The sequence below is a fragment of the Nyctibius grandis genome, chromosome 30, assembly GCF_013368605.1.
Source record: "Nyctibius grandis isolate bNycGra1 chromosome 30, bNycGra1.pri, whole genome shotgun sequence".
Taxonomy (NCBI): domain Eukaryota; kingdom Metazoa; phylum Chordata; class Aves; order Nyctibiiformes; family Nyctibiidae; genus Nyctibius; species Nyctibius grandis.
Window position 1 is genome coordinate 4,073,386 of NC_090687.1, and position 18,173 is coordinate 4,091,558.

General features: G+C 36.5%; 1 protein-coding gene across 17 annotated transcripts in view; it reads left to right on the top strand.

Moving 5' to 3' along the window:
* The window catches only part of RBFOX1 (RNA binding fox-1 homolog 1), an 853,949-nt gene that overhangs the window by 136,396 nt on the left and 699,380 nt on the right, over positions 1-18,173 (top strand). For 15 of the 17 annotated variants that reach the window (XM_068420323.1, XM_068420322.1, XM_068420328.1 and 12 more), the window contains exon 2: positions 6,219-6,281. In XM_068420323.1, the coding sequence (XP_068276424.1) occupies positions 6,219-6,281 (63 nt within the window). Of the gene's footprint in view, positions 1-6,218; positions 6,282-18,173 lie in introns of those variants that run through there. The other 2 variants (XM_068420339.1, XM_068420340.1) reach the window with 2 other exon arrangements.

The following is an 18,173-nucleotide window of genomic DNA, read 5'->3' on the forward strand; positions in this document are numbered from 1 at the left end:
ATTCTGTTTGCTCTTTCCCAATATTTCTTTTGGTTTCATAATGTGTTTCCTGATACACTTAATACCATAGTTTTTATGCTGTGATACAGAAAATATTTAAACATCTGCATGGCCTCAGTCACAGGAGTAACGATGTTGAATTCAGTGGCTTACCTTATATTTTAAAAAGTAGGTATTTATTAAAAAGTTCTGGCAGTTTCAGTCATCATCTCTTGCAGATGATGCTTTTATCTTGAATGAGGTATGGACATAGAAGCAAAGGTAGTTTGAGGGTATCACAGTCTTGTTCTGTCTCGTAGCCTGTACAATGCTGCTGTACTGTAGGGCTCAGAGTAGGCACAAAGAACTTTTTGCACAGCTTGTACAGTATTTTTAAAATAATTAATATTTTAACAGATCTGTGGCATTTTTACCTGTAATGCAAGGCAGTTACGAATGTGGTGATCATTATGATCTCCATTGCACAAGTGAGAAACTGTGTATGTATCAGTTAATATGTTGGAGTTCTTACCTGTTACTGGTCTCTTGTCATCACGTTGCATGGAATACTTACTAAGGGGCATAAGCCCTGAGACAGGAAAGTTATACTGCAGGATGGTTTGCTGAAGTTCCAGGACAGAGCTGAAATCAGTTCTGTTCCCACCTTTCAACTGTCTCCCCTCATTTACAGCTATCAGCATTCAGAAGAGAGTATCAGCCAACAAACATAATGCAGAGCTCTAACGTTTGGCCTTAATATTTCAAACAAGTTCTTATGCCAAGAGCAGCTATTCACTTTCAAATGCCATTTGGACAAATTCCTACTGACATTCACCAGATCTCAGTTTTTATCCTCCTTTCATGAAGAAAACTTCCATGATTCGTGCATGCAAATATATGCTTCCTGCGCTCCGTGGATTCCAGTTGTGCTGGATGCCTTTTTACTTTAGAGACAAAAATTTACTTAATCTTGACAGATCAACCATTGAAACCTTTAGAAGATTATTTTCACAGGACTTGATTGTGTTCCTCATTTTGCAGTGAATATTTCCAGAATATTATTCTTTGCAGTGAATACTGTATATACTATATGCGCATTTTTGACTGTACTTTTGGTGTAGTTGGTTGTACTTTTCCCTTCTACACAAAGCTTCACTCTTGACATTATATGAAATGCTTTTCTGCTCCTTGAGTTTCTTCTGTATCTACTTCACCGAGTACAGTGTGTGCTTGGTGCTTCATTCTTCCTGAGATTCTCATCCTTTAGAAAATTGACCCAGGGCACCTTGCTTCCATCCTGCTCTTGTCACACAGACAACATTCCCTGGTGACACTGGGCCACCTTTCCATCACAGGACTCCCAGCAGCAGCACTCCTAAGAGGAAAAGTGAATCAATGAGAATCTTAACACAAATCTATTATGAGAGTGGTAATTGTGATTGCATTGACTGCCAGGTTTAAGCACCGTGATTTCAAATGTAGATATCCTAGGGCCTGGTGTCAGCTGGCTGCTCCTGAAGAGAAGGGAGCCAGGAGCTGAGTTGGTGTAGTCCATGCCCTCCCCTATGGGTACAGCCCCACTGGGTCTAAACAGGGAGGGCAGAGCCAGGTACTGGAAACAGGGTCTGTCCATTGACAGCCCCAAGCATGGTGCTGAACCAGGCCCGTGATCCATCTGGGGGGTCCCGGCAGGAGCAGCCGTTCATTGGGACAGAGAGAGGGACAAGGTGACAATGTGGGTCTAAGTCCACACAGGAAACGGGACTGAAAGACAGACTGGAGAGAAGAAGTAACGTAGGTCTAGGGGGTCGACCCAGGAGACGGGTTGCCTACAGCCCATGTCTGAGGTCCATCCAGGGCTGGAGATGGGTAACCCCACAGTATAGTTTAGGCCAGGGCCCAGAGCCTGAGAAATATATTTTTTTTCCGGTGTGGTAAGAAACCCTGTTCTGTCAAATATTCATTAGAATGATCACATTGAAAAAAAAAAAATAGCAATAATAAGGTGATGCTCAAGACTTATGATTAAATGTAGTGGTAAAAAAGTACAGCCAGAAATACTCGGTAAATGGTTTCAATCCACCTCTTCTAAGGCTAATCAGTGCAGTGGGATTCTCTGTCTCCATCGAGTATGTTAGAATACATATCAGATATAGTTTATCATATTCCAGTTGCATTCTTTTTTTCTCCTTTCCTCTTTTTTTTAACCTGATGTTCTAAGGATTTCCTTTTAGTGCCTACGAACATCTCCTTTTGACAGACAGTGCAAATTAAAAGATATGGCTAGGCAAAGGGAACTGGAACCCAAATATGCCCCCTGGGTTTTCATTTACAGTTAGAAGCTACAGACACAATTACTGCTGACAGAAATTCAGAAGCCAGTGGCAGAGTGCATGTGGTAGTAGACTCATGCCAGGCAGTAATTGGGAAGATTATTTTTAATCAGAGCATATCCTACAGCCCAAACATTAGAAATCTCTTGTAAGGCTGACAGGAAATTAAACTGAGACCAAACCAAAAAGCCTCAAAATAGAAGTAATATGATTAGAAGTCTAATGATGGCAGAACTCACTGCTTGTTGTATTTGGCTGTTATCTAAAGGGAATGACTTTCAACTTGCAGCAACAGATATCATTGTTTAATTGCGTTTTTAGAACAGAATTAAAATAAAAAATGAGATTAGATCAATTTATATGTAGGCTTTTGATAAGGGTGTGAAGCAGTAAGTGTTGAATCAGGCTTAGTAATTATGTCTATGTATTAGTAACTTTTATTATTGCTTTGGGCTTTTTCTTTTTTTTTTTTTTCCTTTTTATTTAATATAATGCTTAAGGGAGCTACTTCTATGGAAAAATAATATAATGTCTGGGATACTCTTGGAATGCCCAGGTATGGTAACTATTTATGAAGCCTGAACGGCCTGGGGCTGTCTTTCTCAGTGACCCTGCAGAATGACCTTTGCTTATCTGGGCTGCTGAGCTGACTGCCCTGAGGGAGGAGAGACCAGGGTATTCTTACGGACTTGTCTACGCACCTGAAATCTTCACCTGAAAACGCAACTTTTCCATTTTTAAGTGAACCTTAAAACATCATCTTCTTTGCCTGACTTTTACATACATATTTAGCAGGACTTCTATCTGACTCTCAAGTTTTCCTTTTCTCAGAAAAGAGACTGGAGTTATGCAGAATGGTAGCTCTGCTGTTGATCTGAAGGGTGTTGCTGCTCTTGTATATGCCTGTCGCATACAAATATTGTAGTACCAGATGCAAACAAAATGTTGCTAGTTGTGTATTTATTTCTGTGCGATAGGAGTGCAAAACAAGAGCCTACTTCTTGTTTTGCTAAGATATATGACAGTTGTGAAAAAGAAAATTTAGTATCTTATATTTCTCCAGAAGGCTGCTTTTAGCTGTGTGGACGGTCTTAATGACATTTCATGTCAGTACAAAGAATAATAAAGTACAACGGCAAAGTCCATCGTAGTCAACTAGGTTATCTTGAGGCTTGGAAATAGGATTTTATCAGAATGCAGGTTTTTTCCACAAAATTATGAGCATTTTTCAGCTGCACTTCCTTCTACTGCAAACTGCTTCATATAATCATGTGAATATGATTGAAAAAATCTTGCTTGTTGTTTAGATATTGCCTGAGTAGCCAGATAATAAATAAAGTATAGTTCGTAACATATGCAGTTTCTGCAAAGTAGCCTACACGAGACCTGGAACTACAGTGATGTGCTGTGTAATAGCTGACGGAACTTCATCGTCTGCCTGGTTAGCAAGAGCCTCTGGGTGCACAAGGGGCTTTCCTGGTTGTGGAGAAATCTTTGCAGACCTTTGTAAAGTTTGTGAACGTGCCACTCTTCCTGTTGTCCAACAGTGCGGTAAGAAAGTACCTTCGGTGGTGGTACGGAGGACAGGGCTGTGGGTGAGCCCCACTCTCATTTTGGCAGGTGCTTTTGGGCCATTTGTTTTGAGGAAATCCTCTCTGTGCTTGTCAGATTCAGATTGCTCAATGTTTTAAAGAATGTCGGCAGTCAGTAGAGCATAAAACTTCAGTACTTCTATGTGGAGGAAATTAGAGAGGAGTTACACAGTACTGTAAAATTAGGCAAAATGAATAATTACTTTTCTGTTAAATATTAAGTTAATTGTTTTGGAGATAACTATTTTTACGGTTTCTCCTGCATTTGCTCTGATTTAATACAACAGTACTTTATGAATTACATGCAACAGTATATTCTTAATTTTTCTTGGGGTTCCATACGTTCTTAAAATTCTGTACATCTTATTTCTGTGTATATTCTGAGTTTCCTCAGTCACTACCATGTACAACTGCAGGGTAAATAAGGAATACTAGCAGTAGCAGTTGGGAGTATAATGTTTCTAAAATTAATGATAGGTAACATTGTGCTAAACAGAAAGTCTCCTAGGATTGAGTGGTCAGATACAAGTCTTTCAGAAAAGGAAACAATGTACTATAATCTCAGTGAGGTAGCGTTTTAAATCAGTATGAAGTCTAAAGAGTAAGAGTTTTCATTTGAAAAATCACAGTGATTTCAAATTGTGAAACACAAGTACCCCCGATGGAGAAAACCTGAGAGACTTAATTTTCGGTTATTCAGTTCAATTTTGTTGACCATGAGAAGTTTCACTGTAGTATTACACGATGGTCCATTTTGAAAATGTAGGCTAATTACTTAAAAAATACTTCTCCTTCGAGATTTTTAAGGAACTCTCAATACCATTAATTTACCTTGTGTTGTACTCAGAGGTATCTTTGATCTCACACACAGAAACTCTACCCAGAAAGGATAAGATGCAGTAGCTTTCATGTATAGTTTACGGGTATATGCAGCCTTCTCACGTGAGCTGCCTTTCCTATAGCATTTTTACATGTATATGGTTCATTTTATTTCATAAATAAAAAGAAACTTATGTCTTCAGCTCAGAAATTGATTAATGTGGGGTCCTTTGGCAGTAAGACGGTTGCAATTACTGCTAGGAGCTTCGGTTGTGAAGTTGGATCTTGCTTTGATAGATACTCTCCTGGTGATGGTCCCTGCTCTAAGGAGACCAAAATGCAAGTATGTTTTCTGTTGCTGATTGTCACCTTTTCAGATTGTGAAGTTGTGGTGGTTTTTTATCAGTATGTGTGACAGTTGCAATGTTACCTGACATGCTTATAGGACATGTACCTTCCTGGTACTGGTTCTTCCTGTTGTTATTTATCCTCAACTGCATTAGAGATATTCACTACTGATTTTTGATTTACTGATTTATTTACATTTTTTTAAATGCATTCACAGAAAATGAATAACGTATTTTGTGGAAAAAGTATATATTTATTGTTTAGCATTTATTGAAGTGGATAAAAAGTATATTAAGTTTATCAGCGGAATGTTTTGGTAATACGTAGACATAGGTGTATATTGTCTTTGAAGACTCAAAGTATGTACAGTGTTTCTATTTGCAAGAGTATTTGTATTGGAGAGTATATACTACCACTGGCACATAAAAATGAAAAATGCATGTAGGGAGAATCTGTTATGAAAAACATGGCTGAGCTTACTGTAACTTCTAAAATTCGATGAATAATTCGGGAAAATGTTACATGTCACCAGCTGCTCATCAATAAGAAAAAGTGGCATGGAACACAGGATATTGCCCTATTCTAATGCCCAGTTATGTGCATGTGTAATATATTTTGGATGGCCCCTTTTGTTTATGTATTTTATTATAATTTTTCTTTTGCAAAATTACTTGAAGTTTTCAATTGAAAAATACACAAAAAATAAATCATAGTTGTGTGTTCCTATTGAAACAGAAACCTATACTAGGGAAAATTTTGAACTATAGCATAGTAATTGCATGTCTGTTTTAGTAGGTAAGTTCATAATGCAAACATAGCATTTAGGTTTCAAATAAATTGCAAACTGCCTGGAAATTTTTACTGTCTATTGAATGATTAATAAATAAATAATGAAATCTTGGCTGATATTTGTGACTCAATAAGCAAATTTTGCTGTTCGGCTTTCTATTACAACAAAAATGCAATTATGATCCAATAATGCATGCAGCTCTTCTTGTGAAAGCCCAAATAATACATTATCAATTTTATTTTTTGTTACAACACGTTGAATCTTAAAGCCTACCTCAGCTTTCCATGGGTGCAGGGCACAAATATGATCTCCTTTGGATCTCTCCTTTACAGTAAGAATGTATTTTTCTTTTCTTAGGAAACTACACAGAAGCCCCATGCAAGTGGTGCCTATTGCTTTCATGATCGGAGCCTTCTTTCAGTAAGTGCACTGACTTTGCTTGTTGTTTCTTTGCTTTATTTTCCCTGAAATTTGACTGAAATCTCTGTTGTGCTGTCATAATGAATAAAGAAATAGTTTAAACTTCACAACGTGCCATGCTGATGCTGGATCGCAAGGCTAATAGACCGTAAGTACAAGATCTGATACCTTTTAGTCGTCAGTGAACACCAACTTGCTAGTGACATGCTTAGAAAATAACCTTCCCTGTTTCTGGCTGTAGGTTAAGGTGCTTTTCTGTTGTATTTCCCTTTTCCATGTTAGGGTTATGTCACGATCATATTTATTTTACCTTTGGCTGATTCCAACAGAAAGAAATTAATTTGTATATAGATTAGTCATAGACACTTAGAACAGCTTTAGATAATTCATCATGCTTTCCTTTCTAAATGCACCTGTAATGTCAGAATAGGGAATATCATGAATTAAGCTCCAAAACTTATAGGACATTGTGAAAAAGTATTTGTGCTGATTTATTTGTTGCTTTTTTCCTTCCTGAGAAGACGCTTTCACATCCAAATTGTTTGTTGCTCTTTCACACATGGAATTTATTTTTTCTTGTAAAGTTTTTCGTTTTAACACACACTTAGAAACAATATTGATTAAGCACTTTTTAATCAGGTTATAACTTTCTATGCTTCTGCTAGTAAATACAGGTGTATCAGAAAAACACCTAAGTGTATGATTCTGGGTGGGTATGTATTTGGTACTTCTCAAACAATTTTTAATAATCTGCTTAAACTGCTATGCTCTAACGTTTTGTACTGGGTAATAAGCATGGATTGTTCTGTATTGGGCTGACTGAATATATTTATGTTTTATATACATTTATAATTATACTTTTATTTGTTCTGTGTATAGAAAGTAAAGAAGTTGCGCATGTCTATTTACAAAATAATAGACTAGATTCACTTTTTTGTTCAAATATATTAATATTAGTGGTTGAGTTCTGTTCCAACAGACAAAGTTTGGTGTCATTGAAAAAATTAGACATCCAGTCCTCGTTAGAAGTAAGAGGAGTTTTGCATTTATTCTCCTGCACTGAACACAATCTTCCCCTTAATGTCGTTGAAAAAAGATTTCATTATTTCAGAAAGACTGCCTGGCTTACAGGATAAAAAGAAAAGCTTGTTCATCTCGAGGATAGATTTAAATCAATTCTGTAGTGCTCAGCATGCTTGTTGCTTTTAGCTTTTCCTCTATCATGAACAGTATTTTCTATCACAGAATAACCTTACAGCTCTTAGCAGAATTTAATGCAATTGGCAGCTTTTGTTAGAAAAATTCTGGTAAAAATTGCAAGAATGAGGTTGGGGTTTCTAACCCATGGCAGACGGTGGTCGCCGTGATAATTACTGGCATGTTTTTAGGAAGCTAACATTAATTTGACTGTGAGTATAGTGCTTCAGTATCTATAAATGTAGTTGAAGGAAAAGGTATTTATCTTCCTTCAACAAGCTTAAGCAGAGATTTGGGATCTATGACAAAAAGAAGAAGAAAATACTCATTTGGAATTTGGGAAGGTTTGATGCTGCCAAATCGCAATGTGCCTAATTGGTTTTATTATTTTCCCTTGTGATCATAACCTAACCAGTGCAATGAATATCAATCAACTTCGAGGGCTAAGAGGTCATTTTCTTACCAAGCTCAGACTGAAGTCCAGCATGTTGCCTGGTAACGGTCTATGTAGATGAGCTGGCGCTTAAGTACACCATATGGCTGGGCGTTATGCCCTATTCACCCGTGACATGGTGTACACATGTAGTACATTACTGATTAGAAAATGGTTTGTCCCCTTCCCTTATTTAGAAGAAGCATTTAAAAATAGCAATACCAATCCAACGCAGACGCGTTAAGATTATGGAATTGCATGTAATGAAACAAATTATCTGTCACAAGTGTCAAAAACCTCATGTAATAATCACAGTAAATGTTGTGTTCGGTATGCTTCAGTTGAATTTAAGTATAATTTCTAGCTATGGTTACTTTACAGTATTTTTCTGTTTCATTTTGCTAGATAAATATGTGGAGGTAAGTATAGTTTTAACGGTTTAATTACAGAGAAATCTTGAATTTAAAAATTCAGTTTTGTAGCCTATGGATTTATTTGGCGTTTGACCATCTATTAGTTGTGCAATAACATCTACAGTACTCAACCAAAGCTGCCGTGCAATGAGCAAACCAGTAAACAAAGCAATAAAAGACAGTTCCAGAAAACAACAACTAAAAATAAACATGACGGGCAAAGGAGGTAGAATTGTTCCAAATATACAATGGGAAATGAAGCACAGAGAGTGGCTGGTGAGAAGTTTATAGCAGAATTGGATGTAAAACCTAGATCAGCAGCGTCCTCACTCATTGCCTTAACTGGAGCGTTCTTCCCGTTCCATTGTCACGAACTGGAATTCATTAAGGTGGGAATACTGCAGAGTGCAGCGCTAGGCAAGAGCACAGGCCGTGATCTCCGTGCTCCGGCTGTCGTATGCTGGTTAGAATCGAAAGATGAGAAATGGGATTGATCTTGTGTGTAATGACAATGATCTGCACAAGTGAAATGGAAGATCATTGACTGGTTCCCAGTTGAGAAGGCTGGAGAGTTAGCAGTGGTTATGTTGCATTGCTCTGTGCCTAGCTTATTTGGAAAGATGAATTATTGTGCTTAGCCCTCCCCTACACAACTAGGCTCTTGCCTAAAGCTGTAATTCTTTGGCAAAGAAGCCGTTTCTCTTTGGCATTCCACCTAAGTTCTCTGAAAACAGTTCCGAAAAAAAGTAGAAGAAAGCTGTGATCTTTTCCATGTTTTGCAGAAAGTTTATGCACTTGCTTTTGGAGAGAAAAGTTCTGTACACTTGCCTATTCTGTTGCTTTTTCTTAATCTTCAGATTGCTTATAGTTGTTACATAGCTTGATAAACATACTGTGGTTAAGTGATCTCGTAGTTTTATTACTAACACGTTTCCTTGGCTAGAAATTTTTAAGGTAATAGAGAAAGGATGAGATAGTGGTGCTGCTCCATCTTAATTTGATAGTTGCAGCCTTTGGAAGATCTGCCATGATTACCCACATTTTAAACCCCGGTGGATGTAAATGCGTGTAGGCAAATACAGTGTCGGTCTCAAAACAACCTTATCTTCACTTCTCCTACAGTCTGACAGGGACACAGAACTAGTTGCCGTGCTGTAAAGGCCTATAAAGCCTTTGAAAGAAAGGCATTTAAAACCCTTTTCTCTAATTTTAGAGCTTTGTTTTCCTTTGATTTGTAAACATGTTGAAATAAGTAACAGAAAATAGCTATCATTGCATTGAAAATATTTTATTGTTGGGGATTATGGGTCCTTTTTTCACCCATCATTAAAATACATCTTTTAAAATTGTTAATACAATAAATCTATTTTCCAAAACAACGTAGCATGCCACAGAGGAATGTGAGGAGTTTAGTATGATCTAGGGATTTCTACCTGAGAGGCATGAACAAAATAATTGTGAGAGCTATTATAAAATACCATAATTCTCTTAGAAATAAATCAGTATTATAACCTTTTTCTAATAAATATATAAGGAAAAAAGATTTTAATGACTATATTCTTATTTATTCATCTCTGTATTCTAATGTAGTCTGAATGATAGTATTAGTCTAGAGAGTTGAACATTTTTAAAATTGCAGCACTTTGAATTACTGATATCTGTGAATTACAATAAAAAAGGATTGAAGAATGGTAGTTAGATAACGTAAATGAAGCAGTAAATTCTGCTCCATTACCTCATCTGAGCTGGGATGGGGAACTGTTTAGTTGTTAGTATGTGCTGCACTGTCATTTTATTCATTGTTGGTTTGTGATATCTTCAAATATCTTCAATAGTTATTGTAGGAATTCATTAAGGACCAAAAGCAGCAAGACATTTACACGCTCTTAATGATAAGCAGGAGAATGTTCTCATGGATATTTTTTCTTCAGAAAAAGCTTAACTAACGTAGCTAAGCCTGACCTGTGCTTGAATTTTTTCTAGTGCTGGTGCAAGGTAATTCAGTTTTAGGTGGTTGATTTGTAATATTACTTTTCCATTAGTTAGACGTTTAGTTAGATATGATCTTTAACTCCTTCTTGCATAAGGAACTAAATATACTACCTTTGTCCAGTTTTGTGGTTGGTTTGATGTTTGTTTTTTTGTTTGTTTGTTTTTTTTTGTTTGTTTTGTTGTTTTTGTTTTGTTTGTTTGTTTTTTTTTAAGTCTGCATGTTCCAAGGTTTACCTTATTTCATTTCCCATAGGGGAAGAAAATGTTTTCTTTTGTTGGGTGTCATTACTTTGAAGTTTATATCGGTAAAGTCTCTAATGATCTTAGACAAAAAGAGCAGTTATGTGGTGGCAGGTTTACATGAATCACTGTTAAACCTCTGCTATAGTTTATGATTACCTAAATTGTAAAAGGGCAGGGGTTTATGTTTGTACAAGCTACAAACCAGACTATCAGTGGTCTACTTTTGATTTTACAGGTGGTTATGCTGTTCTTTTCACTTAAATCATGATCTTCCTACATAAATGAAGGAGGACACTGTCCTTGGTTAGACTGCGCTTAATCACTGCTGCAGATAATTATATATGTATTTATTTGAGCATCTAAAGAATTTAGAAGTTAGTCGCTCAAAGCAGATTCAAGACTATAAGGCTTACTGAAACTGAATAGGACACTTTGAAACAAGAGACGAACTCCTAACACAAGTGTTTTTTTGGAGATACTACCCTACGTTATTTTGAACTGTACCTTTGTAAGTAAAGTTAGCTTTGTCATTCTCTCTTGTAAAGAAATACCTAACAATTTCTTCTTTTCTCCTTCTCTCTTTTAAGAATGCAGTCAGTATTTCTTTCTGATGGATTCCTCTGTGAACTTTCTAAATCCTCCATCTTTCTAAGTGGTGTTTTGGTGTCTACCAAGTAAAAGCTATAGAGGTTGAATGTAGAATAACCATAGGATCTGAATTTACTGTATGTAGCAGCCTGTTTTCTGACGCTATTGAGATGTTTCCTTCACAAACATTATATTGCAGACATTTTCTTATTCAGGCATTATGGAAATTTTCACATGCATGTAAACACTTAGCTTAGAGTACTTCCATTGGCAATTGTGTGCACTCTGGATATTCTCCAGATTGCAGCATTAAGATGTTTTTGATCAAGTTCATTTCCATAGCGTTGTGGCATTTAAGAGATATCAAGTCCCAAAATTCCTGTGAGATTAGTACGTGTTATTATCTCTTTATTACAGAAGGAGAGACCAGAAAATTGAACAGCTTGACTGATGTGCTGGGAGGAGGAGTGTAGCAGAGCTAGGATTTTAATTCATATTTCTCAAATCCCAAATCATTGCCTCCGTTACTGGGCCATCTTTACTCCTGCTCTCCCACTAATCCAATACCTTTTATTGTTAATGATTTTTACATTTAACAACTGAAAAAGAACTTACAATTTCATGCTCTCTCCTGTCCTATAAAAAATTGAAAATTTCCCTCAAGAAAATCATGCAATTATTAATAAAGTCCTATCAGCATAGCTCAAAGCTAATTGAAATTTAACAGTCTTCTTGATCTGGGTCATGTCAAGGGTGTTAGCATTCTTTAATAAAGATATACACTCAATCCTTTTTTCTTTTTCTTTGAAGAGCTTACAGACTTCTGTAACTTTTTCTGATAATGCTAATTATGCAAAGTGAAGGTACAGTCATTGCAAGCACTTGGGTAGTTCAGTATAGCAAATGTTGTTAACTGTAGCAATGGTATTCTGAGCGTTGGGGTGTGTTAGCAGCCCAGGAATCCTGGAGGGTTCATTTCTGTGTGGCTGTGTTACTGCTACCGTACGTTAGTGTGTTGCTCCATCTTCAGCGCAGTGGCTGCTAGTTGGGGTAGGGCTGTCGTAGGGAGTGGCAGAGCCACGAGCCTGCAGCAGTGCATGCACGCAGAATTTTGCAATAAATGCTTGGTAAAACAGATCTGTATTCAATGGGGAGTCACTCTGTCCCTGTACATGATGCATTCGTAGTCAGTCTGATGCCAGAGTAACTGGCTTTTTGTGTATCGTGTTGGGATCTGAGATCCTGCTGAGCTGTGTCTGGGCGCAGCACTGAGCACAGGTGTGATGGCATGTTATTGTTGGGGGAGTGTCTTAACTGCTGCTGTTCATGGAAATGAACAGGAGTTTTGGATTGTAATAATTGGATTAGATGTGGGGAAAAATTAATTTCCTTTTTTTTTTCTTCTACTACATTTGAGGTTAGTTACTGAGTTGACAAAAGAGAGGAAATGGTTTGCAGCAGGTCATCATTGTCCCAAATCATACTGGAAAGAGTGTGATGTTGAAGGTGTTTCCTCTTTCTCTTCTCCTTTCCTCTCAATTCACCTGCGGCTATTTTTATGTGTTTTCTGATGTGCTTCAGCACCTACCTGGTTCTTTCTTCATTGATCTGCAATACCACATCACATCCGAGTTTTCTGTAACACAATGCCATCTACATGTGTTGGATACTTGTTCTTTGTTCTCCTTCTCGCCCCCAAACAGACTTTTTTACCGCAGTTCTTAATTTCTGCAGTTCTTTAACAGACTGTGGATGAGCTGTTTAAAACCTTTGATTCTCTGGTGCCCCCATCTCTTTTCACCCTGTGCCTGAACCCCTGTACACTGCATCTTGTGTACCAACTTGCAGGGCCTTTGCCGTCGCACCAGGCCTACGTTCCTCGACCCTGCATCGTTACTGTAGTCAGAAATATCTCAGGCTACACAGAATAACTCTTGATTGCTGCTGTCTGTGGGTATATACATATATATAAAAAAATATTTATAACCTACAAAAACAATCATACATGAAACAAATTAGGCCCCAGCCACCTGGCCATTAGAACAGTTCCAGTTACTGTTAAACCAAGTAAAAACAAAGCTCCCAGCCTTTGAAGGCAAGCTCCTAGGAAGCCAGCCTGCCAAGTTTTGTTGTTGTTGGCAGTTCACTTGCCTCCAATAGCAAGCCTGTTATGTTTTGTAGGTCTGGTTCTGCATTCCTGTCACCTGAGTATAGTTTCATGGCTTCAATTATATGCCCAAGACTGGCAAAAACATTCAAATTTGTTATAGTCAGACAACTCTTCCAATTAAATGAATGTGTGTTTTTAATGATCTCATAATTTAAGGGTTTGCTCAGCCAAAGAGCAAGGAGTGCATCAGTTTAATGTCTATGTGGGGATGGACTTACTTATCTTATTAATCTCCAACTGAAATCAACCCATTCTGTCTTATACTGCCCGTAGTGTGTTTTCAGATGGAGAGGGCTGACACTGTTTGGTGGTTATCATTAATATCATAATATGATCAATGATAAATAATGATAATTATCATTAATATGGTAAATGCCACAATATTTAGTTTGCTGCTTTTTTTTTTAAACATCAGCATTCCTAAATTCAACTGAATATATGACAGTGTTGTTTTTCATTCATTTTTGAAGTACATTTGGGGTGTTTATATAATGGAGGAAAACTGGAGGAAAAAATCCCTTCACTGTGAGAATTCAGGAGCAAAAAGCAAATAGAATAAAGCTAACTGCATCATCATTATTATATTTGAACGCAGCTTATTAGCCAACTTTGTGATTTTGTGAAAGGCCTTATTAATGATTCCTGAATAAGCAGACTTTGCAATGTTGATATTATCTGTGATGTATTATTGAATCAACAGAAATAAACCTGCTGCCATTAGCCTAATTATTTAGATATGATGAAACATAATGACTGTTTTAAGTGCAAATAAGCTGCAGTTAGCAAGCAGCTAGCCAGATGAAGTGAGGTAGGATAGCAAGGAAATGACTCACAGGAGTGGGAAGTAAAATTGAAAAAATGCGAACACTTATTAGAAGAAAAATACACGCGATGCCATTTCTCACTGTTACAAGTACACTTGAGGGCAAACCACTGGTCCCTGAGTAGATAATGGTGATATTGTTTATTGGATTTTTTTTTTCTTTTAACTGTCCTGCTTTGCCAGAACATCTGTCTGAAGTGAACTCTGAGCCTTCATTGCAGCCTTTGGTATATCAGGTTTGCCAGTGGTTATTGCTGCATCTGTGACTTCTAAAATTATCTACAGCTGGGCTGGCTGGAGCTTAACAGGAGCCAACTCTCAGCAATTTGGCTGGTATACTGTCTTTTAGCGAAGCAACCTGGGGCTAGAAATAAGTGCCTGTAAGGGAAAATAACTGTTTTGTTATGAGTTAGGAAAAAAAAAAAAAAAAAAAAAAAAAGAAGGAAATTGAATTAACTTCCTGAAAGATACTTGTCAACTGTAGTTGAATAACAGCTATTTTGAAAGTCAAGTTATCTGATTAACCCCTTGATTAAAAGAATTTCCTTTTTATAGCCAGAATACTTACATAAGTATAGAAAAATATGATAATGTAGAAGACATATTTAAAACTTATTTCTGACAATCTAGTTCAGGAGATATGTTTTTGTAACTAAATGTGTTTGTCAGGAGACAATAAGGGCCACAGGCTCCTCTCATAGTTGTATGCAGGAAGCTATCTTCATGCATCATTTTTTTCCTCATTAGCTCTAAAAATAAGGAAGATACAGTTGTTTTGTGTGTTGTTTTGTTTTTGGTTTTTTTTTTTTCAGGGTATCAATATAAAACCTAGTGAAAAGATTTCTTTCTTGCAACAGGATACCAGATATTGTATCACAGAAGAGAAAATTTTAGAATTAAATTTTCTTTTAATGTCTGTGTCTTCATAGTTTCTTAATAAATTCACTTTTCTATTTTATTATGGATTATATGACTTTGAATATCTGCAAGATTTTATGTAAATGTATTCTAGTTCTATTTTAAGTAATTGCAAACTGGAAGATTCTCTGAATAATAGGTAAGGAGGAGTCCTTTGCACTGAGTGTTTAAAAAAACAAACAAAAAAACCCCAAACCCAAGCAGAAACAGATAAAGCTTCCACCATTTCTTGCTACTGTTGTCATGTTTTGTCCTCCTAAGTCAGAAGCTTAAGAAAAAGAAGAAAGAATCTAAACAGGCACTCTGAGCAACCTGGCAACCAGTCAGAAATGTTGTTAAGGAAAGTTGGGTTATGAGAAATATTTATCTTAGGCTGAATCTGTTCTGCAGTAGACTGAGGTATTTCAGAGTGCGTATGGACTGTATGCTTGTCCGTTGTTAAGTGCACGTGCTTTGTGAGTCTTCCAGCGTGTGGACACGCTGCTTTCACGTGTATATTCTTGGATCAGAGGCAAACTATGGAGGTACTGATTCATTATGGTAAACGTCTGCGTGAAGCAGTTTCCTACGGTTTGATTGAAGGTTTCATCTTAATGGCATAACTCTTGTTCCCAGTTCAAAATCCACTTCTTTGGGGGTTTACAGCCCATTAGAATTCATCATCTGTTATATTTAGAGCACAAGACTTCTGTGGTGTGGGTACATTTACTTACTCATGCTTCTTGTTAGGTTAATCTCTTTGGGTTTTTTAATTGATTTTTCTACTCTTTGTGAAGTCCATTTAGAAAGTCCATTTGATATTTTTATATGAAAAGTGCTAAATATGTATCATGCAGAAAAGCACATGCTCTCCACCTTTAGTTGCTAACAGCTAATCATAGGTTACAGTTTTGGTTTGTTTTTAATGAGAGCAAATTATCAGCCAGAAGAGAAGTGTAGATGGGCTAAAAAGAAAAATGTGGTACCAGTACTGAACTTAAGGAGGGCACTGGAGCGGAGAAAATTAAAAGCTGGGGTTACCAGATATGGTGGTGGTGTATAGATCGTAAACTGGAACGTCAGCTAAGGAAAACAAATACGTAACAAACAGGTCTGGTCAGAATTTTTCAGTGCTGCTTTGCAAATAGACAACATACTTTAAAATGTGTTCTGCACAAGAAATATGTTGGTTTTCAACCAACAGGGATAGATGGAGAGTCCCTGTCTCTGCACAATAAAAAGTGGGTTTCACTTAACTCAGTCATAGCTGCATTCTGGACAAAGGCTGTGCGCTGTTAATGCTACACTGAAGGCTGGGGAGCCGATATTGATCCAGCTGCTAAATTGGGCCCTTGCTGCAGCAACTCAGAGACACTGCTGCAAAGACATCTCTGAGAAAAATGCATGAGATGTTATAAACTTTCTTGACTTTTATGAAAAATTAATCAAAAAGTATGAAAAACATAGGCTATTTAATATTACAATTTATTGTTTACATATACTATATAACAGTAGGTACTAACCTGAGGGTTAAGGAGCATGGACTATATTTTTTACTTTTATTCCTGCCTGTCTGTTTCCTTGGGCATTTCTTTCCTTTTTCTGTTCTATCAATAAAATTAAGATAATAGGTAAGGTAAGTTAATGCTTAACTTCCTTCTGTGAGGTGCATTGATTCATAGACACAAGAAATTACTTTTTTTTTAGACTATGTTATGTGATGATCCTACATTTGAATTCATAGTTCTATATTTTTAAATACTGAATTTTTAATAAAATTAACTTGTATACCTTTCGTAGTAAAATTTTCTCAGTAAAATTAATTCAAGCTTTCATAATGCAAATAGGATTATAATATTTTGTATTTGATGAATTTAATTATTAGGTTAAAATGCTATGTCAGTACTTTCACTTCTAATACATGCAATATTATCAAATGCCATACACCAAAATTCTTATTCTCTCTACGCTATCAGCGAGCTCATTAATCATCATGTGAACAGCTTTGGGCTTATTGTGCTGCTCCTGTGTATTTCCTTTACCACTTCTATAGACTTGGATCACTTGCCTTCTATTTTTTATTTAAGTTATCTAGTTCTTTCAATCATCCTTGTACCTTATCCCTTATAATTATCTTAATGTATTTTAACTGAAAGATTTTCTTTTACAAACTTGTAAAGTTTTTACAGAAACTTAAGAACACTGTGGCAAGTGTGACCCCCAGATTATTCTTTAGGTTTTTTTAAAATTTCTTTTTCCTGGTATAGATAGTAGATTGAAACAAATACTGTAAGTAGAAAATCATTCAAGACTTCCTCATCTGAACTGTTCCTTATGGTAAGTTTGTGAATCCATTTTCTTTTCAAATTTTTCTTTAGTTTAACATGTAATTATTTGGCTGTGCAATTTGATAAATCATCTCAGTATTTACCTGATGGAAAAGAAGTGCAAATACAAAAATGTCAACGTATTTCCAGATCTTTAGTAACAGCCTCTTCAAAAAATGTGTGGTTTGCAAACCAGAATTAATTTGGGATGCTCTGTGGCTCTGGTGCTGACATTATCATTTTCCTTGCATCAAAAGCAAGAAACTCTTAGATCCAGGCAATTTTGATCCTCCTCTTTGTACTCATAATTTCTTGCTTGCCCCAAATAAACTCTTCCTTAAAGTCTATAAAATATTTTCAGCGGTTATAGCATTTCTGATAAGTCAGCTTCTGGTTCAGCACCCTGCAGTATTTACCAGGCGTTGTCCTCTCTGTATTGCTCTCTGCCTAAGCCTAGAGTGAACCACTGGCTCATGAGAGCTTAACTGAGTTTCTATTGTAGTGGATGCCTGTGAAGAATTAAAATGCCAATAATTTCAGAACTTCCTCAAGTCCAGTGTTAACAATTCTGTAGTGTTATACATACTGAGAGAGATGTGGTGATTTGTACTTAATTTCTCATTTTAATGGCTTTTATGTTGCTTAGGCTTTTGCATAAAAGGTAGATAAAACAGTGATTCAGTTGATGTAGTTGCATGTGTCTTGATAGCAGTTGCACAAAGCAGTTTTCTTGCTGGAAGAATTTAACCTCTATACTCATAAATATGACAGAATCATAATTTTCAAAATACACCAAAGAGGAAACATTT